The 23,464-nt window shown below is 42.7% G+C and overlaps 1 protein-coding gene across 6 annotated transcripts in view; it reads left to right on the top strand.

The window, feature by feature from the left end:
* The first annotated feature begins 466 nt into the window (after window positions 1-466).
* LOC148317840 (calcium-activated potassium channel subunit alpha-1a-like) overlaps window positions 467-23,464 on the top strand; it is a 29,981-nt gene continuing 6,983 nt past the window's right edge. For 2 of the 6 annotated variants that reach the window (XM_088284625.1, XM_088284621.1), the window contains exons 1-19: window positions 467-1,125; window positions 4,784-4,939; window positions 8,788-8,849; window positions 10,847-10,940; window positions 11,378-11,489; window positions 13,518-13,593; window positions 13,770-13,845; window positions 13,977-14,147; window positions 16,167-16,258; window positions 19,234-19,344; window positions 19,893-19,998; window positions 20,075-20,157; window positions 20,255-20,324; window positions 20,621-20,776; window positions 20,845-20,954; window positions 21,069-21,137; window positions 21,205-21,291; window positions 21,371-21,447; window positions 22,832-22,864. In XM_088284625.1, coding sequence (XP_088140751.1) covers window positions 892-1,125; window positions 4,784-4,939; window positions 8,788-8,849; window positions 10,847-10,940; window positions 11,378-11,489; window positions 13,518-13,593; window positions 13,770-13,845; window positions 13,977-14,147; window positions 16,167-16,258; window positions 19,234-19,344; window positions 19,893-19,998; window positions 20,075-20,157; window positions 20,255-20,324; window positions 20,621-20,776; window positions 20,845-20,954; window positions 21,069-21,137; window positions 21,205-21,291; window positions 21,371-21,447; window positions 22,832-22,864 — 1,975 coding nt within the window. In that variant the 5' untranslated portion in view covers window positions 467-891. Of the gene's footprint in view, window positions 1,126-2,488; window positions 2,579-4,783; window positions 4,940-8,787; window positions 8,850-10,846; window positions 10,941-11,377; window positions 11,490-12,754; window positions 13,113-13,517; window positions 13,594-13,769; window positions 13,846-13,976; window positions 14,148-15,984; window positions 16,077-16,166; window positions 16,259-19,233; window positions 19,345-19,892; window positions 19,999-20,074; window positions 20,158-20,254; window positions 20,325-20,620; window positions 20,777-20,844; window positions 20,955-21,068; window positions 21,138-21,204; window positions 21,292-21,370; window positions 21,448-22,831; window positions 22,865-23,464 lie in introns of those variants that run through there. The other 4 variants (XM_088284622.1, XM_088284620.1, XM_088284623.1 and 1 more) reach the window with 3 other exon arrangements.

Here is a 23,464-nt window from a genome sequence, read left to right as displayed (position 1 = left end):
TATGAATGAATGAATAAACACGGCCATCATCTCTACATATAACGGAAATGTTTTGGATACAAATCCCTGGAGTGCCTGCCTATTATTTTTATTAGCTGCCTGGCTCTAAAAGATTATCTGTGAGTGAGCGCATCCGCCCCACTGTGACATCACAGTGGGGCAAATTAACATAATAACCAACTCCACACATATTGCCCCAGGAAAGAGTTAGGAGATACCAGTGTGTTCACCGACCGAATTAAACTCGTATCCCAAGGCCCCGTGAACTGTTTATCAATGTCTTACTTCAATTCCGCGTTTATTGTGAGCATTAGTCATAGTATTTATTTAAAATAAACTCCAAATGCAGCTTGGGCCTGCTCTGTTTTTATGAAAACCCAAACGAACCTCCTCCTGCCCTCATAAGCATCACGTCGGCACTCTTTGGCACCGCCCCTCCTCCTCTTCCTCCACCTCCTCCTCCTGCTGCCTCCATCCCTCCATCCAGCACCACCTGTACATCTGCCACAATCCAGGCCGCCTCCCAGCGTGCGACGGTCGGTCACCGTGCAGCCACGCGAACCGCTCCTCTTGCCACAGCACCAGTTGATATTTTTCGGGTTTTGTTAGAAAGAAGTGTAAGGCGTGTTGAGCATCGTCCACGTCATCGCAGTTTTTATTTTCTTTATTTTTTTATTTAAAAGACCCTCACCTTATTTTTGCCGATCGAACTGGACGTCTGCGCACGGGATGACGCACGACGAAGCAAGCCGCGTCGGCATCGCGACGCCGGATCCTCCCACCCGCTAGCAAGTTGCTCCCGATCCGCGTCCAGCTCACTTTTGCGGCCGCTCGGCTGCCATGGCCCCCGAGCACCGGCGAGCCCCAGCGCCTTGAAACGAGCCGCCGATCATGGCGAAGAGCCGCGAGCGGCTGAGCCCGGAGCCGTCGGTGCACATGGCCAAGATGAACGTCATCATCCCCTTCTCGGCCGACGTGCCGTGCGACAGCAACGGTCAGCGCATGTGGTGGGCTTTCCTCGCCTCGTCCATGGTCACCTTCTTCGGGGGGCTCTTCATCATCCTGCTGTGGAGGACCCTCAAGTATCTGTGGACCGTCTGCTGCCACTGCCGAAACAAGAAGAAGGTACGAGCAGCCACCAGAGGCACAAAAAAAAAACCGCGCTCATCTGACACTTGTTGGCTGTTGCAGCTCACACACTGAGTGGCCATTCGCAAACTTTTTACACCATAAAATACTGCCAACTCCCCAATAGCATCACGACCACCAAAAATGAAATAACGTTTGGGCCTACTTTTGTGTCACCTCAATCTATAAAACAAAAATTATTTACAGCGATATATAAGAAACACGCCGTGAGCAATCCTGACATTCCAATGTCAATGTTTTCTTTTAAATGAAAAGGTCAAAATACACAACGTTTGAAAAGTATTTGCACAGAGGAGTGGTTGCCTAAATGAATACAAATTATTAAAGGGTGGGACGGACAAAAGTGAGTCCTCTACTCTGCCATTTTGATAGCAGCACCAAAATGCATCCTTGGTCCGCATGCCAAGTTTGCCGGATTTTGGAGCAGCAACTCAACCTCCTCCTTGAGCATAAAAACAACGATTTTAAAACTTGGCCTACATCCCACAATCACCCCATCCCCACCCTAATAACCATTTGCCGCCCCCATCCCTGCAATAAAACCCCCTGAAAATGTGTTTGTATCAGAAATGCATCGTCAGGCTCTTGCACACGTGCATTGGAAATCTTTTTTTGTTGTTGTTGCCAAGCAACTGGCAAGCAAAGAACCTGTGTGCATGTGTGCTTCCAAGTAAACTCAATCTGGGTGTTGTGCGCACTTGTATACTTGAGGAACACCTCCCACCACCTCCCACCTGTCTCAACACCCCCCGCACCACCACACACATATACACTCTTGTCATTAGTCATTAGCGCTTTGTTCACAGATGAAACGTCACCAGCATGAACTTGCACTTTCTTCTCATTCTTTGACTTTCTGTTTCCCATTTTGAGAACTTTGATTGTTGCCATCACACTTTGCCAACCCAGTGCTGCGAATCCCTGGCATGTGGGCAAGGAGAGCCAGTCATTGTCATTCCTTTTTATGACATGTCCACTAAATTATACATCAAATGTGGAGAAATAAAAATGATGTTAGACGGTGAGCCATTCATATAAGGTCTGCTCTCAACATGGCCTGGACGGACTATCAAAGCATTCGTCGTCCGCTTTCATCATTGAGGCGATCTGATTTCGATTGTGCCATAAATGCACTTTTTTATTCCCACGATGGCAGCAAATGCCACTTTTGACAACTCCCCTGTGACAGTAATGCCGTTTTTTATTTTTGTATTTAGGGAGTCAAAATATGCAAGTAGAACAGCCAGGGGTAAAAAAAAACACACCGAAGCAAAGAAATATATTTTAGAAATACGTGCTTAAAGCGTGACGTCATCAGCAGGCGCGCAGCCATCGAAGGGCCCCAATCACTTCCATTACCGACAGGTGTCAAAGTAATGTCGTCAGGCAGACATAAGCGACGTTTTCTCCCCCTTTCTCTTCTGCTACGGCAAGTGACTATTAAATATGCTCTATTTGTCATTTTTCACAGAAGATAAAAAAATAAATACCATCCATATGTGCGCCACAGTTTGTGTTCAAATATCCATTGCAACGACCGCAGCGATTAGCAATGCTAACGTTAGCATGTCAATGGCGTTTTGATTTATTAGCATTTAGCTTCGTGGCTCTTTCAAGGCGAATACACGGAGACATTCTTTGTTTTGTATTTTGTTTTTCGATTAAACTTCAACTTGGAGTGTTGTTAAGAAACTTAAAGCTTCTCTGTTTGTGGAATATTTCAACATTTCAAATGACTTCATTGTCACAATACAGCTCGCGTTCCTCAAGTTTGAGCTCGCGAGTCAAAACAACAAAAAAAATCAGTTCCAAGTGAGCGTGTGTTGTTGACGCATTATCTGGTCGTTAGTCTGCCCACCTCGGCTTCACGCCTCCCCAACAAATTGAATTTTCAATTGACTGATTAATGCGGTGTCAAGAAAGCGTTGCACGCTTTTAGGACATAATTTAGTTTGAGTGCCTTTTTATTTGATTGTTTTAGTATGTTTACACAAAAAAGGATGGCGCAGTGTGGTCAGATGGCTTTTCCGACTGCAATTCACCATGTGGTGCATAGAAAGACATCCAATCGATACTTTTTTCAGGCTGCGCTTCTTGGAACACTTTCTGTCCAGCTTGGCAGCCCCTAGCAACAGTAACTAAGGTAACGAGCTGCAGCATAGTATTGATGTCGTTGTTTGTTGTGCTTTTTAAACCCATTTAAGCGACATTTTAACATACTTGTCACACAAGAACAAGGGAGGAGTTCAGCACTTTGTGCTGAAATTATGTTTGTCACTTCTGGACAGTGAGAGATGTTGAGAAATACTTTAAAATGACGTTTGGGTGATTTTGACTGAGTTCAAACTGTGTGGGAGTGGTAAAACTACAAATAAAATACACACACAAAAAATAAAGTCTGCTAATATGCGCTCACAAAAGCCAACTGTACACTTTGATTTGTTGTCTCCCACGTCACTCACCAGGCCAGGTCTCGCCTTTGTAAGCCTCATGCATTTATTGCGATAATTGATTGAAAAAGTGATTCTAGCCACTGCCATACTTTCCTTTGTGTTGCTATTCCACGCGTTGATTCCTACAGCGGCGCTAAAAACAAATGCGTAGATTTACAACCGAGCGGAAAAACACGTGCAGCATACTTGTGATGTGGCACGGACACACACACATTAGCTTGCTGTGAATGTCCGGAATGCGACGCGCTAAGATGGCTGGCACGGGCTACAAGGCACACGCGTGTCCGTAAGAACACGCCAACAGCTCTGGATATGAAAGAATGGATAACTTGATGGACGTGGAGGTCATGTCAGCCTCAAGCTTGCCTTGTGTTTGCTGCATTCGCTCTCTTGACACTCGCTCATTGCTGACCTACTCATGATGCATACGTCGTACATACACTGCAGGCTCTTTAAGGACACGCACACACGGACATGCTTTGTTGTCATTCTATATCAGCACATATCTGTTGTAAAGTACAATACAGGACGATAAAATATGATGTTACACCTGACCATGAGCATCACTTGAATGTGTTTATAAAGTTACAAAAATAAAATGGTGGGAAACATTTGATAAATATTGCATATTATGGTGTTAAAAATATTTTACAATTTATAAAATATTTAATAACTAGATTCTTATGAACGAGAGAAAAATCAAGCTCAACACAATTTGTATAATGACTATAGAATACTTTATACGTTGGATACTAATTATAATTAATTCACAAAAATTGTATCAAATAAAACAGGCCTTTTTTTTATTGAAAAATGAATGGGAAACAAAAGAGACTTAAAAAAAAGTCTACACACCCTTGTTAAAGTGCCAGTTTTTTTTTATAAAAAAAAAATGAGACCAATATAATTTTTTTTATATTTCAAAAATATTTTCTAGGTGGGTGGTAAACTCAAACATCTGCAAAAGTGTGTACACCTTCATAACTGCATTTGGATGTATTCAGGACTGGCCAATCACATTCAAATGTATTTTAAATGGGAAGCAGCACACACCTGCTCACTGATTAACCCAAAATAAAGTTCACATGTCCAGCGTATACTTTATGAGTTGCACATGAATATTGACTGCAATTTCCCACTTTTATTTCCCCTGTGGTGCTCGCTCGTTTCTGGCGGATCAGGACGTGCACCGGCTGACCCCGACCGACGGCGTCCTCAAACGTGTCGACAAAGATGAAGCGGCGGTGGCGGCGGCCAGCGAGGTGGGATGGATGACGTCGGTGAAAGATTGGGCGGGAGTGATGATCTCCGCACAGACGCTGACGGGACGAGTCCTGGTAAGTGCCGTGAGCAGCGCCGTTTGGCGTCTGATGGTTGTTGGCTGGCTCGTCTCCGTAGAGACGCACAAAGAGCCGAGAGAGCTTTAAACAGTGTATTAAGGTCACACGCTGGCATCCCATAATGCCCCTCGGAGAGTCCGAGGGAGGGATCGCATCTGGTCAAGGCAGGGCGGTTTCCACGGCAACTCACTAGCTTAGTGAGTGGAATTACCTCAGTTCACAGAGAAGGATTTCCCAATCTTATTTGAGCCTAGGCTCATATTTTAAATTTTTTTGGAAACAATTATTTCGCGCATTTAATTTTGTTGCCGACCAAAACAGCAGCACATAAACAGATCTTTTTTCTTTTTTTTTCATTTTATTTTCTTTTTACCCCCCCAAAAACAGCTGGCACAACATGAAACATGAACTGAAAGTACAGCAGTAGTAGTGAGCCGTGTCGCCACGGCAACGGTGGCTTAGCAAAAACCTAGCAGATGCGTGTATCTGTATTCAGCCTTTTAATGGGACACTCTAAAGCCCATTGTCACACATACACGTACACAAATTGACAGCTCGTACACACATCGACGAATAATGGATTATACTTTACAGTCATAAACAAGGTTATTATAGCACAAAAACTAAAATAAATAAAAAAAAACAGGTCACCAGGTTTGAGGAATGGAGTTGACTATCATGCATTGCTTGGTGTTAGTGCAATCCCAAAGAAATGAAGAAGACTGAAGTGTCATATTTGGCATTCTTTGCAGAGGATAAAGCGATTGTTTAGCGTCAAGTGTTTGGCGTCATGCTAGTGGACGGGAAAGTAGCACTTCATCCAGTTTCCTTCCGCGTTACCAAAACACACTCTAAATTGTGTGTTGTGTAATTGTGAGTGGGATTGCTCGTTTGTCTTGTCTGTGCCTTGCGATTTGCTGGCGACCAATCCCTGGTGAGAAACGGTTGACTTGCTTCTGCTGTGCGACTTTTGACTGGCTGCGGCTTTAATTAGCAGCAAGTAGTGTTTGAGTCAATAAAGTTTTATTTGCTCTGGGCTCTCGTGAGCCTGAAATAAAAGCGTGTTGACTTTGACAACAAAGCCTTTGTGATGACACGCAAGCCACGGGGGATCCCGTCTGTCATTCGATGCCTTATTGCTTCCTACGCCGCCACGCACGCACAAGATCAGCGGTTGCGTGGCGTCACCCTCCATCGAGCACCTGCTTTTAAAGAAGTTCACAACAATCGAGAGACAAGTTGTTCCAAAACAGCCTTTGAGCACAACGGCACAAAGCGTCTTTCAGGAACATAATGACCGCATGTACAAACATGAATATCCGCGGATGCGACTCTCAGGCCGAAACCGACCTTATTTGTAGGTACTAGGTACTTGATGATACTCGCCACTTGAGGCAAAGAAAATCTGATATTGAGTCATTTGGCGCTGTCGTGTTTTAGGTTTTGTCATTGTGTTAAATGGATTGGTACGTAGCAAAAGTACGGGCGGTGTCGGTAGATCGGAACATCCCAAATAAATAATGTTCAATTGCACAAAATAATATTTTATTCTTTTATTACTACTATGAGTGCGACATCAAAAGTTTGATTTTTAAACAATGTCTAACCATCCTCGATAGTTTTGCATTTCTTTTCAGAGAAGTACAATGGCATCAAAACGTTGTCGTCTATCAAGCAAAGGCCATCTTTTTGGAAAACGTCGAACATAAATTGTTGCTCTTTTTATTTCGGAAAGTTTGTGTTCTTTTTAGGAAAACGTAATCACAAGTTTCTTGTTTTCAGAAAAGCGAAACATTGTCGTTTGGATATTTTGCTGTCGCGGAGGCTGCTCCGTTTCCGCCGCTTCGCCTCTCGCCAATCAGCGGGACCTGTTTTTCATCAAACGTGTCCGTCCGCCACCGCCTTTGAGTGTCTGTCCAATAAAAGCAGCTGATGAGTCAGTCACAATGCGTCTCGCATTACGAGAGGCCAACGCGTCGAGGAAGTTCGTCAGATCGAATGACAGACGGCAGGGGGAGTCCTCCTCTTATCGCTTGTCATCTGGGTCCAAACACAGAATGGACATGAGGAGAATTATTATTGGGTTGTTTTTTCTGACTCAAACATGCAACACCAAATTGTCGCCATTTCACTCGTTTTGTCGCGGCCGCTTGCCAACTCCAATGTGATTTTTGGCAATCGAGCGCTTGAATTGGCACAACATGTCCCTGGAATGATTGTGGGTGCTCGTGGTGGGTGCAGTTGGTGTACGCGAGTGGACTTGAGCCACGCTAAGCTCTTTGGGCTGTTTGGCCCGCTGCCGGGGAGGCTTAAATCACAACAGAGACGCTACGACAAACTACACGGGATGACATGTCGCATGTGGTGCGGGCGCGCACGCACGCACGCATGCGATTGTATTTCAGGGGGTCGCTGTGCAACCTATATAACGTCACACAGTGCTTATGTCACAGCAAGCTTTATTTCAACGAACATCATCTGCTTCTTCTTCTCATCACCCACTTTCTCCGAAAAAAAACGAAATTGGGAAAATGACTTTCCCGAAGTACGACCGATTTGTGAACTTTTTGCTACGAACTGATAATGGCCGGCAGTTTGTGTTGGCGCCATCTTGTGGCTGAGTGCGTGGAGCTGAGGCGAGTTGGGCCACCCATTTCTTTTCCAGGTTGGCTTTTTTTTTTTTTTCTGTGCTTTCTTGACGTCAGCGTCTCGTCTCGGTGCACACGCTGGCCGTCTTCTAACGAGTCTCCAAGGCCCCAACAACTTGTTTACATCTCGACTAGTAACTATTTGTACACGCAGCACAATATAGGCGACACGGATGGTGGGACACTTGCGTGACTGCGGTGACACTGACAGTGCGAATAAACGATACCAATCATGTCTTGTCATGTAATAACATGTAAAAATGTTTTTCGTAATACGATACACTTGGCAACACTTTGAATCACAAATTGTGGTCCTTGCCCGAGTCGTGCTGCTGTCACATGGCGCCGAAAAGAGATTTCCTGTCTCCCAAAAGAGGAAAAATGTTTATTAAAAATTCATGCTTGTGACTTTTTTCTTTTTTTTGCGAATGCAATCCCACATTATGCAGATGAATTGGGCCGCTCTCATTCATTATGGATGCCGGCGGCTCTCCTGTTCTGGACGGCCTTTTGTGTCTTTAGGAAATGGATGAACGCCAGTTCGCTTCACGCGTGAAGGCCCCGCCCCTCGCTTCCTTCTTTCCCCCGCTTCCTCATGGGGGACGTGTGTCCACGGGTTAATGATGGTTCTGAAATTGAAAGTGGAGAACTTTGGACCGACCGTATTTCTGCATTGTTGCCTGATGACAATGTCGTCCTTTCGAGATGCTTTGGCTTTACGGGCCAGTGGGCCCGAAGCGTTTTGCGGGCCACGGTGGGCCGCACAGATGAAAGGGGAAAAAAAAAACTTAATTTATCATCCCAGGATGAAAAATGTTTTATTTTGCCAAGTGACTTCATTCGCCGTGACATCCGGTCATCATTGATTGCGTCACGCTACTATTTAGGAGTAAAAAAAACAAAAACAAAACACCAGTTTGGAAAGTTTCTTCTGCAATGGGGATTCAACACAGGAACTAAAAAAAAAAAAGACATTCAGTGTTGGAGCAACAGCAAGAGCGCTTGCTTGTCGGCACCGAGGCTCGCGTGTGTTCTTCCGCGGTCGCTTGAAAGAGGACGCCGCCGCCCGTCACCTTGCGGTTTTATTTACACTTTGACATGGAGACCGCAAGCGTGTCACGCGTTTTGCGCATTCGTCACAAATTGTGTCAAGTGCTGCTACGTACGCCTTCGTCATCAACTTTTCTTGTCTTTCAGGTGGTGCTCGTCTTTGCCCTCAGCATCGGAGCTCTGATGATATACTTCATCGATTCCTCAGAGTGAGTATTCCTTTCGTTTCTTTTTTTGATGCTACAAGACACAGTTTTAGTGTCCTTTTTTTAATGGCACCAGTGATTTCCAGACTGCTGATCTGAACTGAAAAATAGTATCGTGTCAGGTAGTAGTGAGTCTAAAATGTTTGGTTGAGTAACTTTGCGAAATGTTATGGCTAGCCAGCTCACATTGATTGTTTTGGGATGAAAAATTGCACAATTGAGAGAGTTAGGCCTCACTTTCCAACGTGTTTGAATCACGTGACAACATTCTGCTGTTTCATTTCCAAGCAATTTACCGCCTGCAACATGACTGACACGTCACATATTCAATGCAAGGACAAAATCAGCCTTCAAACTTGAGGAAAGACATGTTTTTTTGGTTTTTTTGGGGGGTCAATTTTAACCACAGTTCTGTCTCAATGTATGCGTGACATCATGGCGGCAAGATCAATAAAGACGAGGGAAAGTCCCGAGTTCCTGTTGCGGATGAAAACAAGCGTTCACAAGACGGCAGGAAGTAGAAGAAGACAAAGCAGGAAGCGTCCATTAGGAAGTAGCCGTGACATTATTAAGCGCCGACGGCTTCGCTCGGGCGGCTCCATCGCGTCAACGGGCCGGCCGGTGTCCACTTTCACGCTGCTCTCTTGTTTCCCTTTTCACCCGATGAACGGTGAACTTTTAACCCTCCGCCTTGTTCCACAGCTCATTTTTCACCACCTGGCCGCGTTCGCCTCAGTTCTGCAGACCAGTTTGGCGCAGTCCAGCCTTTCCTTCCTGTAATTAGCGCTGCGCTCGATGACGGACGGGACTCCACGCACGTCCGCAGACCTTTCGAGGCTGCTCGGCTTCAAGCGCCTAAGTGAAGACTTCAAATTCACTTGTGAACTTCCAACAAAACAACCTTTGTGGTGCAATTCTAGAACAGGCGTGTGTCTCTACCTAACGGTCAGCTTTGACATTGCACTTTGATCCACGCTTTTGAATCTTTATACACTCCCCGGCCGATAATTAGACTTGATTAAAATAGAGCAGCATCAATCCAGCATTGAATTATTCATATTGGAGGCTTCTTCACTGGGTCAGACAATGAATTGGAGCAATGTGCTCCTCGTCGTCAGGGAGGCCCTTATTTGAGGAAATCCAATTTTGAGTATTCGTGAGAGTACAAAAGAAGACGTTGCTGTGATTCTTTTTTTTTTAAGCACAGTGGTGCACCCGGCCGGCTGTGCTTGGGTCATTGTGTTCATTTAAATTGAGGCCAATTATTTGAAGAAATCCCACATTAAATCAAGCATGTCGTAACATATTGATGGTCTTCCTCCATTCCGAGGTTTTGTGTATCATTTTTTTAGTAGATGTCCCACCTGGTGATGAATTGGGGCATTGTGCCCATTCGAGTGGAGAGCATTATTTGAACAAATATCATCTTTATTCCTCAGGGTACAAAAGGAGATCTGTTGATGATATATTGATTTATATTTTCTGAAGGAGGGGAATGTAAACGATTTTTCTTTCTTTCATTGGAGTGAATGACTCGCAGCATCGATTTGAAAAAGGTAGCCTTTATTTGAGGTGCAGTTTTTACGGAATAGATGAGCAACATAATGAACTAAATGCAACATCCTTGTACCTTGTGCCTACTTTAACGATTTCTCTTTATTTGTACCAGATACAAAGTTTATTGAGGGTGAGGCCCCCCGACAACATTTATTTTTTTTTTTATGGCTGCCTGATCTCATCCTGCGAGCATGCACTTAAGCCTTAAAATGCTGCTTTCAACACCACCACCCCAAATACGAGACACGTGGCAGCTTTTTAAGGGTTAACGAGGGATATGCAGCAAGGCAATGCTTGCGAGTGCATGCGTCATGTTGCCGTCCGCTGCACTTACGATGATGTCACGCTTCTCTGACGTCTTTTGCGGGGAAAAGACGACAACTTGTCGACGGTAAACGGTGATCACTGATGTGGACTTTTTGTCGGGTTTGTGTGTCTCGCAGTCCCATCGAGTCGTGTCAGAACTTCTACCGGGACATCACGCTGCAGATCGACATGGCCTTCAACATCTTCTTTCTTCTCTACTTTGGCCTCCGAGTGAGTAAAAGCAAATCAATTCCAACGTTCTCATTGACGAACGCAGACCAGCGTGAACGTGACTCTATTATGGGTGTGTGTTGGGGTTTTTTTTTCCCATTGGACTATTTCGGCTTTTTTTGTGCTTCTTTTCCTTTGACACACACCGTTTAAGAATATTCTTCTCTCAGAATTACATTACAATCTCAAGTTCTTAGACAAACAGAAAAAGATGAACGCAGCAGAAATCTGAAATTAAAATGTGTAAATATACCAAAATGATTGTTGTATGCATTATAGTCTTGTTCTTTCAAATTTAAAAATGAAATGCATCCATTTGACTCCTAGCTGAGTTATGTCCTTTGAAAGACGGCATATGAATAAATCCAAGTTGTGATTATTATTAAAGCACGCTGGCATGAAACTAATCCCTTCAAATGAAATGTTGTCGTTGGCAGTTCATCGCGGCCAACGACAAGTTGTGGTTCTGGCTGGAGGTCAACTCGGTGGTGGACTTCTTCACCGTGCCACCTGTCTTCGTGTCCGTCTACCTGAACCGGAGCTGGCTCGGTAACCTTGACTTTTGCCGCCGTCACCGCTTCTCAAAGTTTGGGACAAAATAAAAAAGAGGGGCAAAAAACATTTCTTTTTTGCCCTCTGTTCAAGTATATCATTTTTTAAAGTAGCTAATCTCTTAACTGTATTTATGTTTTTTTTTTTTAATTACACAATTTACTACAAATGATTTTTCGGACCCACGAGCAGACTGGAGGGTCCACCGAATTCAGTTTGAGAACCATTGCATGTGTGTGTGTTCGTGCACACGTGTGTGTGTGTGTGTGTGTTCGTGAAGTGTTGTGCTGTGCTACACGTGCGTCCTTCACCTGTGCAGGCAAATCACATCGGAATAGAATGATTGGAACTCTGCATCCCCCCACCTATAAAAAAAAAAAAAAGTAACAGGCTTTGGTGGTGACAGGAAGAAATGAAGGATTATGCAGGATCATTGCAGACAGCTTTAAATGTATTTTTCTTCTCATTTTCTTTGTCTGGCGAGGAACAAAGCCAAGCGTGCGCAAAAGCAAACAAAAAGTGTGATGAAAGTGTTGCGTAATGTCATGTGGGCTGTGAATGTCATGGCTTAAGCTTCAGGTGGAACGTCTATTTTAAGGGTGGCGCCACCCAGTGGACATTCTGGGCCATTGTAAATGCACGTCAACACGTTGGCCACCTCATTAGGTTTGCTTGCGTACAAGCCAGTTGAATATATACTTATTCATTTCAGATCATTATAATTACAATATTGATATATGGGAATAAATTTTAAATAAAACTCTAAATTACTCGTGATCATTTTAAATGGTTAGGTATTTTATTCTCTCACACACACTGTAAAGTCATCAGTTAAAATCAATTAAATAGAGCCAGCTGTATGAATATTGTGGCTAACATATTTTAATCTGATATTGCGCAATGTGTAAATTCGAAAATTAAAATACCGCTACATCTAAAGACATAAAGCAATACACTCAAATCACTATCAAATTGCAATATTATAAAACACATGTAATGTGGCTAACTGATTTAATATCAACATTGACCAATTTGTTTTTCTCTAATTCAACTCGCACAACAATTGCTGCGTTACTGTACAACATCTGTCATTATTTCCGGGATTAGGCGCGTGAACCCAAAAAAAAAAGAAAAAGTGTACCGCAGCTTTTCCGTCATTCCACACACACATGATGTCACGTGAAAGCAACAAGCTGTTCTTTTGCGCAGCTTAAGGGAACAGACATTTGTTGCGGGCTTGAAGGGCTGACCCGAAGGTCAGGTTGATGGACACGCTTGCTTCCCGCTTCACTGAATCAATTGAAAGAAGCTTATACGCCGCCGCCGCGCTAATATCCTGACGACGTTAAGCTCGCCATAAACGCACTAGTGGGCTCGCGCGGAGGACAAAAGTTTGTCGCTGGGCTCAAAGACGTCCAGAAATGATTCCCACCAAGATGTTGGTGTACAAGGGCGCCGACGGCGCCATCCAGGACGTGCCTGCTACGAGGCGGCGCAAGAAATCCACCGGCGAGCTTTTCCAAAAAGGTTACCGCGTCCGCAACGGCCACGACAGAGATGAGGAGGACGGCGCCGACGGCTCCCGCTTAGCTTCCTGCTACCGCGCCGTCTCCTACTGGGGTAAGACGCGCGGCCAATGTCAGAGGTGCCAAGTAACTAAGTACTAATACTGATGTACTCAGACTTTCACATTTGGAGAATTTTGACCCATAAAATAGATTCAGTCCACTTGAATGGACCCTGAAGCAACGTCAAATCTGGTCAAAGTTGCGCGTGGTGAATATTTTCCGAATCAGATGATGTCGTCGAGTTATTTATTCGTTTCAACTCTGATTGGTCCATTTTGGTGTGATGGTCCTACGGCTGGCAATGCTTTGGTGGTCTTCAGTCATTGGGGCCAAACACAAGTCGCACCTTTTTGGGTGGTTGGTGTGTACATTTTTGGTCATTTCTTTTGCTCCCTCGTGTTCATTTCTAGCGTGCACCGTCTTATTTCCTTTTGTTTTTCTGCTTTTTGTCTGGCAGGCTTGAGGTTCTTACGGGTCTTAAGGTTGATACAGTTCTCGGAAATTTTGCAGTTTTTGAATATACTCAAGACAAGGTAAGACTTTTTATTCTTTTCTTGTCTTGTGTGCAGTCTCATCTTTAGAATTATTTCATCCTAACCGTCGATTCAAAATCAAACTGCAACTAGCCATTGATTACACTTAATTTTTTTTTTCTTGATCGCCCAATCGTAACTCGTTGGATGCTCATTTGAGTTTTTGTTTGTCCAAGCAACTCCATCAAGCTGGTCAACTTGTGTTCCATCTTCATCAGCACATGGCTCACGGCGGCAGGATTCATCCATTTGGTAAGTCCCGTTCCGGCCAGTTGCCGTCTGCCGCAGAGTGGGGCCTCACTGGATCAGCGCTCGTCTTTTTTCAAAGTATCGGTACTTTTGCTTTTGCGTGAGTCTGTTTGCCACGTCACGTGTGTTTCCAGGTGGAAAATTCCGGCGATCCTTGGGAGAACTTCCAGAATTCTCAGGCGCTTTCGTACTGGGAATGCGTGTACCTGCTGATGGTCACCATGTCCACGGTGGGCTACGGGGACGTTTACGCCAAAACCACCCTGGGACGACTCTTTATGGTCTTCTTCATCCTTGGTGGTCTGGTAAAGAAAAAAATAAGACGCTCGTTTCTTGCAAAACAACAAAAAAAAATGACAGAGGGTGCCACTAGGTGTCAATGTCATGTTTCCATTGTGCTAATGCTGAGAGATGAGCGTTACGCTTTTTTGCCGTCCTTTTTGTTTTATCAGCAACTCGATCATGACAGACGATTGTTATCGTTATTGTTATGGATATTATATTATAGTTCTTACATGGAAAAAAAGTATTGCTTTGGAAGCATTGTAGATAAGTTGTCACTCATCTCCTGGCTAAAAACACTTTTTTTTCTAATTGACTTTATTCCCACACAATGCAAAATTGTTATCATTTGTAATATGATTATTTTCTGGAAGACAAATGTCCTTGTTAATGTTGCAACTTGGTCCTCACAAGGGGGCTTGTTCTGGATGTAAAATTCAAATTTTCTCCAAATATTTGGATGCCAAATGCTCCGATGCATTCGCCCTTGTTTGAGCCCCGTCTTTTTTCTTTTTTTTTTTTTGGACGGTGATGTCGTGTCTCAGCATTCGCACAATTGATTGTTGATTATTAATTGTGAATTGTTCAGGCGTTGCGATTTCAGGTGGCTCTGCCCCTTTGTGCCCCCCCCTCCCCCCGCCCACCTCTTGACCTCCCGACCTTCCAACCTTTTAACCTCTCACTCGACCACAACAAACACCGACACTCCAATGATTTCTGAGGCCTTCTGATGAATGGACCATTTACCCAAAAAATAAAAGAAAGACACTCTAAACCATAATTTGTATTTTAAATCAGATAAACATATAAACACTGGTCAAATAACAACTCGATTTTGTTATATTGTGACTCTTTTCTGATGATCACTTTTGTCTTTTGAACGTTTTCCACTTTTTCTCGTCATGTTTCGATTTGACTTTTTCAATGTTTTTTTCCCGGTAAATTTGAAAGAAAATGACAACTTTGCTCTGGTAAAGGTACAATTTTATTCCAACTTCTGATTTCCTGAAAAGGTTTTCTCATTTTACAATATTCGGCTTTCTATAAATCTCGATAAACAAAACAAATATTACATCTCATCAGTCGAGGCCATCGTTGAAAATCATTGTGTGGTGTGTTTGTTGATCAAAACATGGCACTTAAGGACTTCTCTTTCATAATACTTTGATAAAATTCATTTTCCTAACGCAGAATTGAATTGTCTTCATGCCCATATATATATATATATATATATATATTTATTTATTTATTTTTTTTTTCCAAATACTGTGGTACTTGACTTACAAATTTAATTCCTTTTGTTACCATACTTGTAATTTTTTCTCTTTATTGCTACGTTTCACTTTACTGAATCACATTTAGCTTTCTTCCCCTCTTACCACGCTTGGAGTTTGCAAGGTGTTTGAATTCAGAAAATGAAATTAAAGCCACTCGTATTTTCTGATTTCAAGATTGAATTCTTTGAATTCTTCGTTCACTTTATCTTCTCCAACAAATGTGAACTGGTGGTGGCCGGAAGTTGTGAAATCGACCGCCGCCATCTAGTGGCCGTGTGTTTGTAGTGCACTTGTAAGTCAAATTTTTGCTCTCAACACAAAGCAAAAGTATTCGAGTTGACCCCGCCTTGTACGCGATGAACACATTTGCGGCAACTCTAAGTCAAGATACCACTGTAAAAAAATTTTTTTCATAATGTAACTGATTTAATTTCAGGCTACACTGACGACATATTTGTCATTGGTCATTCTTATCTGTGGAATGCCCCAATCTCCTTTTCCTGCACTTGGATGAAATGTTCAAGGTAGTGGGCCTGCACTTGATTTCTCTGCTCGCCTTTTCTGTCTCCTGTGTGCTCCTTAGGCCATGTTTGCGAGCTACGTGCCTGAAATCATAGAGTTATTAGGCAACCGCAAGAAATACGGTGGTTCCTATAGTGCTGTTAATGGCAGAAAGTAAGTATTCCCGGGAGGCCGCAGCAGAGGCTTCTCTTGCATGCCCCCCTTTTTTTTTTTTTTTTTGCTTTTTCTTTTCCACGCATGTAGGCCATGTTTGCTCGCTACGTGCCAGAAATTGCCGCTCTCATCCTTAATCGGAAGAAATATGGAGGGAGTTATAACTCAACCAGAGGCAGAAAGTAAGTCCAATCGTGTTCATCGGTGTGGTTTTTGTGTGTGACTTTTTCTTTTTGTTTTCTCCTGGTGAGAAATGTGAGATGTAAACATCTCTGCGTTCAAGTCACACCGTGACTGAAGAACTGGGCCATGTTTGGTTCGTTTTGTCTGCTTCTCGTGTTGTGGCTGCCGCTTCCGCTACGTGTCTGCTCGCTCGTCTTCTTTTTAAAAACAAAGTGGCTGGCCTTCAGGCGTCGGCCTAGTCTCGGAATATTTCTCTTCAAATTCCATTTTTCTCTCATTGTTTTCCCTTTATTTTTGTCAAATGACAACATAGATTGACTATTACTTAGTCTATTATTTGATATTTTGAGTTTCACCCTGCCTTTTCTCATTTCAACTTTGCTTTTTTCTTGAACTATTTTGCCTTCAATCTTGTAGAATTATTCTGAAATATTTTCACTTCGTATTCCGACTTTACCTCCTGAAACCTTCCCATCTTTCTAACGTGATTTTATTCCTGTGAACGTGATTCACAAAACTGTATTTTTGTAATATTGCTTTGTGATATTTTCACTCTCTTCCTAAAATGTTGCAACTTAATTTGCGTCAAATTACTACTTTTTTCTCATACTATTTCCACTTTCATTCTCATATTATTATCACGTCACTTTGGATTTGTCATGAAAGCTGCCTGTTGTCCGTGTACATCCATATTTGTGCGTTTGTGTTCATCGTTCACTTTCCCTCACGCATTATCGAATCCACCCGTTCCTTTTACAGTACTTCCATTCAAAGCATATAACAGTAGTACAAACACGTCAAATGGTAGCCGCTCCGTTTTGCCAAATGTTTGCAAAATATATTAATATGAAAAGAAAGCCTGTTAATTTTTTGTGCTGCAGCTTGCTGATGTTTTTTTTTCCAGCGCTGGGAAAAAAAACCCAATTTGAATTGGCTTTGGCTGTGCTTTGTTGCTTTTGTTCTTTTTTGGGCTTTGGCGCTTTGTTTTTCTGGAACATTCTTGGCCTTTATCTTCAGTCTGACCTACACCCTCAGGACTTTGCTACATACGTTGGTGACATTTCCATAAAAAGTGTTTCTTTTGTTTACTTGCCGAGGTAGTGCGATGAAAAGACGACAATGCTGAACTTTCTCTTTTTTTTTTAATGTTAGCCTGCTAGTTGGAGCACACAAAGAGCAATCCTCGTTTTTTTTTTCCAGCTGAATCTAAGCTAACAGTGAAACGGTAAAACAGCATAATACGAAAAACTGAGAATGTTTTCATCCAATTCTAAGTGATGTGAAACTTCACTTTTCTTGAAGACATTGCTGGAAAAATAATCATCGGCGTGTTAACATCAGATTGGATTGTAATCCAGTTTGAAAAAGCTGTTGTTTTGATATTCTTGTCCTGGACTTTTCTAATTGCTCAGCCTAAGTAAGCGCAGTGCCATCATTAGAAATAAAAGCAAGGCTAAGTTGAGCGTTCTCACGTATTCTTACGCCGTTCAGCAAACGAGTTTATTGCGAGACGTTTGCGACCTCAAAATGACGTCCACTTTGTCGGCACTGTTGGGATACGTTCTTGAAATGAAATGGGAGTGAATGCTCGCTAGTTTGTTGTGACAATTTTTTTTCCCACAGCAAGTTTGGCACGACTAGGCTAGACTAGCTCTCATACGTAACTTAGTGATTTTTTTTTTCATCCATCTCTCGGCAAGAAGCTGATTAAACACCTTTTCCAAAGTGTTCAAAATGCCTCTAAAGAAAAATCTTCAATTCTGGGAAGCGTGGCAATTTATTAGCGGCTTAGCATGTTTGCCTTTAAATTGTTTTGGAAACTTGCAAATGAGGAGAAAGCAAACATTTTCTGTACACTGGCCCAAAAGATTTGGAAAACATGAAAAAAATGTTTTTATGATGTCATTTCATTTCTTGTATTGAATCTTGACACAAGCTTGCATTGAATTGGATCCTGCTTCTATTTCCCTTGCTCTGCTTTTGCTGCCATTTTAGACTTTAAAATATTCGAGAAATCATTTTTAAACACGCTTTAAAAAAACAAACAAATCTAAGCTGTTGGTGTTGCTTAAAATTTTGAGCCCCAGAGGCAAAATATATTCAGAAAGTACTTAAAGATAACTTTTAAACTTTTTAAATGTAAATTGCATCCTTGTAAATGACATTAACTAACCGAGATGGGCACTTTAACCGCATTTTGCCATCCGCGACCTCGGCGCCCTTTTGCTCTTACCCCTCCGTAAAAATAATCGCCCAACGTCCCTTCTGTCCTTGCGTTTAAAAAAAATATATAAATGTGTGTGATGAGAGGCTAACGACAGAGGGGGTTATTTTTGACATATTTACAAAATTTGAAATATTTTATGAAAGTAAAAAAATATGAAAAAATACAATTGTTAAAAATATAATATTTTTTGACATTCACCAAATAAAATATTTTGCAAAAAAATAACAATGAATATAAAGTAATAATACTACTACTACTAATAATAATAGGTTAACTGTTTAATAATATAAGAAAAAAAAGCAAAAAATACACAAATGAAACACCGATAGAAATTTTATGCACTTTAAAAAGCTAAATTATATTTACAAAACAAAAAGCAAAAAAATGATTATAAAGATCATTTTCTCGATTTAGATATGAATTCAAGTGCATTTTTTTTTTTTGAAAAGCAATTTTCTCAAATCTAGAGCAGCATGTAAAGATGTAAGCTTGCATGAAATCGAAATTGTATTTCCTGGACAAAGGACAAATGAAAATGGAAAATGTGTGGATGTCATAATCTCCTTTTAAATCAACTCTGATCCCTCGTAATCCACCAACGCTCGCTCGCTCCGGCTCATTCTGTGCTCGTTCGTCCTTCCCCACCGATCACCTGAACCCTGATTGCTTCTCATGTCCGTCGCATCACACGACGCTCTCATCTCCATGTCGGAAACGTGACTAAAGCGTCTGTGGCCTTCCCGTCAGGCACATTGTGGTGTGCGGCCACATCACGCTGGAAAGCGTCTCCAACTTCCTCAAAGACTTCCTACACAAGGACAGGGATGATGTCAATGTAGAAATTGTTTTTCTCCATAAGTGAGTAACAAAAGAAAATTAAACTCATCTTGACGCGTTGCAGCGCATCTGGAAAGCATCCGCAGTGCTTCGCTTTGTCCGCACTTTGTTACCTTGTTACATTTTTCAGATTTTTACCTCTTTAGAGCACGGCGAGTCTGAAGCAGAAGCACCAGCAGAGGGGGGGGGGTTAAAAAAAGGGAATGGATTGCGGCTTTGAGTTAGTGTGCTTGCTTCTGAGCGCCTCGTTGTTTGCCGTGACAGTGCGAATAGTGGCTGTAGCTTCAAGGCATAAGAAATATGCTTGACAAAGTTCGCCAGCATCTCTTTTTTTTTTTTTTCGATATTACCAAACCTAACAAGCCAAGCATTCCCAAAGCTATCTCCAGTATTCTTGCTACCTCGACGTGCTACGTGGTTGTCGCCATCCATGCCTTCCTTCCAAAATGGATTCATGAATTCATTTGAAAGATTGTGAAGCATTGTGAATACTTTCCGGACGCCCTTAGAGAGTACGCCACTTTGAAAGTAGAACAAGAACAACAAGAAAGCCTTTTTGTGTTTGTCAGTATTTCCCCTAATCTTGAGCTGGAAGCCTTGTTCAAACGTCACTTCACCCAGGTGGAGTTCTACCAGGGCTCCGTCCTCAACCCTCACGATTTGGCCAGAGTCAAAGTAAACGCGCGCCCGGCACATTTTCTTCACTGTGCTTGGCGTACGCAAACTATTTATTTCTTTTTTTTCCCCTCAGATTGAATCCGCCGACGCCTGTTTGATCTTGGCGAACAAATACTGCGCCGATCCCGATGCGGAGGACGCCTCCAACATTATGAGGTGAACCTCGTTTTCATCATCGGTCAAATATTTCCAAATGCCACTTTTGATTTTGAAACCCGTTTTGATGTGGTTTTTGTCACATTTTGATCTGCAGGGTCATTTCCATCAAGAACTACCACCCAAAGATCCGCATCATTACTCAAATGTTGCAGTATCATAACAAGGTAGGCCATGGCAAATATTTCTCTCCATTTTTGCAATTATTGAGGGCTAGCTGCCATCTCCAGTGATATTAAATGGAGAGCAAGTTCAGTTCCTTGAAAATCATCCGATGATGACGTTGATCATACGGAGAATGTATATCGAAAACAGTGTAGGACCCAGTATTGAGCCTTGTGGAACGCCCTCGGTTAATGTCACGAGAGCAGATTGACTGTTACCAAGAAAGACGCATTGCTGTTTTTAGGGTCGACAAATTTGAGTTTGCACGCTCACTTTTTGGACATTTTGACATGGTCAGGCGCACCTGTTGAACATCCCCAGCTGGAACTGGAAGGAGGGCGACGACGCCATCTGCCTGGCTGAGCTCAAGCTGGGCTTCATCGCTCAGAGCTGCCTGGCTCAAGGCCTGTCCACCATGCTGGCCAACCTCTTCTCCATGAGGTCCTTCATCAAGGTACTTCATCGGCAACCTCCCCAAACCCATTTTTTAAGAATGTGGTCTGACGGCGTCGTCGTCCGCAGATCGAAGAGGACACGTGGCAGAAGTATTACCTGGAGGGCGTCGCCAACGAGATGTACACCGAGTACTTGTCAAGTGCCTTTGTGGGCTTGTCTTTTCCTGTTATCTGCGAGTGAGTATTCTGCACCACCTAACTGCTCCGTGCACTTCAGTCAGCGGAAAACGTTTCCGACAAATCAATCCACATTCATTGATGAAATAAATAATGGGACTTTTTTTTTTCCAGACTGTGCTACGTGAAGCTGAAGCTGCTGCTGATAGCCATCGAGTACAAGTCTGATCAGAGGGAGAGCAGGTAACCGAGAATTCAAATTTGTTTACATTTTATATTTCAAAGGATTTTGATTGATCTTGCTTGTCAGCACGCTCATCAACCCTGGCAACCACGTGAAGATGCAGGAGGGCACGTTGGGCTTCTTCATTGCCAGCGACGCTAAAGAAGTCAAGAGGTAACGGACCAAAGATCCCGTTTCATCCACACTTGTTTGTTGTTTGGATGACCTGCCGTCGTTTTGTTTTTGTTCGCAGGGCGTTGTTCTACTGCAAAGCGTGCCATGATGATGTCACCGATCCCAAGCGCATAAAGAAATGCGGGTGCAAGAAATGTAAGTTGTGGAATGGTGACACGTGTCCCAATACTTTTGTCCACTAAGAATGAATGAGATTTTGAAGTCGCACAGACTTTTTATTACTGCCACTTGGGAACATTTCTCCTTCTGACTTGAGTGAGTAATACAGCAAGTTACCAGCAGAGGGCGCTACAGTCTTTCAACAAAACTGATTAAAGAGCATACGTGAGACGATTTGAAATAGTTCGAAAGAATACAATTAATAAAGCTTGGGTAAAAAAATAAAATAAATAACATAGGCTCATGAATACATAATTACATTTCTCTTCTATTTTTTTACATAATATCAAAATCAATGGCCAATTATACTTGTTTAGGTATTTTTATGACTTTTTGTGTTTGATTTTATGAATTAAATTGATGAAATTTTGTCGTGCCATCACCATTTCTTCCTTTTCTAACATATTAGTTGTTCGAATAAGATTTTGTCATATGCGTATGTGCACTTCTCTTGGTGTGTTCCATGCAGCAAGTAATGAGATACTTGATATGCATTTCATATATTTTCTAGTTGTTTTATTACAACGAATAGTAAAGAAGATTTGATTGGATTTGAGTGAAATGAAATGGAGTGCGTGTATCTTTAAGGCCAGAGGGCTTGTTTGATTGTCCTGATGTATTGCACAGGGCATCTCCAATGTGTGTGCGCATCCAATTTGCTGGAAAACCTTGTCGACTGTCATCCGTTTTTAGCCAAAAAGCCTCCTGATGGAGTCCGTGCACGTTTGTGTTTTGCTCCTAGTGTGGCCCGGCTTAACGGCGGCGGAGCTTTACATGGCCTGACGTGGAAATTATGTTTGCGTTTTCATTTTCTGTGGGTGGGGGAGCGCTACTGGTCGTCACCAAAGTCGGCGTGACAGTTCCTCACCAGCAGGCAGCGGGACAGATGCTCGCCCGTTAGTGGCGCGACCCCCCCCCGATTGCGGGCGACACATGTCAGGACGGGCCGGGCCGCTGTTTGAACATTGCTGTCACCGCGCCGCCTCTGGGGCTCTCTATGACCTTTTTGCCGTGACGTCACACGCACTTCCGGGTGGCAGAAAACTGGCAATTGTGAATGACGACTTTGATGCCGTTTGAACAAATTGAGTCAAGATGGAAAATAGCTGGAATGATAATTTTTAGCATCCATGCTACAGTAATTGTAACCCTCGAGGCAACGGTTGCTTCACACACGGAGCAGCAACGCATACAACCTGAGCTTCCTCTTGCTATGCTGTCAGACACCTTGTGGTAGAATGTGGTATTACACTGATGGTGCACAACTATTTATTTGGACTTGCCTGCATACGAGAATTGAAAAACGTGTACGATAATTGCTTCCCCATTTGTAACTTACTTTTGTGTTTGATGTTTGCAGCTAAAAACACTTATAACGGATACATCAAATCAAGTAAGTGTGCCTTTCTCCTCTCTAGTCACTCCCATTTTCAAGGTTTCTCTTTTTCTCCCTCAGGAGAAATTTGAAACAAATCAAGTGAGGCATTAGGACATGAGCGCCGTGCACGTTGTCGTTAGCGCTTGCATGGATTTCGGTTGCTCGTATTCGCAGTTTGGTACAGGCGGGGGAAATGTTAAGATGGTTTTCAAATGCAAAAGCAGAAATTTGGTGTATTGAGTCAAATATATTTCCTTTTGTTCTGGTTAGTTTTGCAGTTAGCAGGAACAATCGGAAAATTTCTAATTGAACTGGAAAAATGAAGCATAGTTCCGCTCCCAAAAAAGACTTTTCTTGAAAGATGCCTGCCTCTACTTTTATTCTAAATTGTAACAGTATAGCACTTTTATTGAATGAATTTATTTTTTTGTTCCATCGTCTCAGCAGCAGACGGTGCTCCGACATCGCGTTCCACCAAACAAACGCGCTCGCCTCCCACTCAGTTCCATTTGCAGGCGTAAATTGGCAATCTTGCCGCTAATCCACATTGTCAGCCGCCCCGTGTTCCTGTGGCACAACAATTGACGGGAACACCTGAAAGCATTTTTACTAATT

The sequence above is a fragment of the Idiotropiscis lumnitzeri genome, chromosome 20, assembly GCF_059441095.1.
Source record: "Idiotropiscis lumnitzeri isolate Australia: NSW breed Sydney's pygmy pipehorse chromosome 20, RoL_Ilum_1.0, whole genome shotgun sequence".
Lineage (NCBI taxonomy): Eukaryota > Metazoa > Chordata > Actinopteri > Syngnathiformes > Syngnathidae > Idiotropiscis > Idiotropiscis lumnitzeri.
This window is presented reverse-complemented; position numbering and strand designations above follow the sequence as displayed.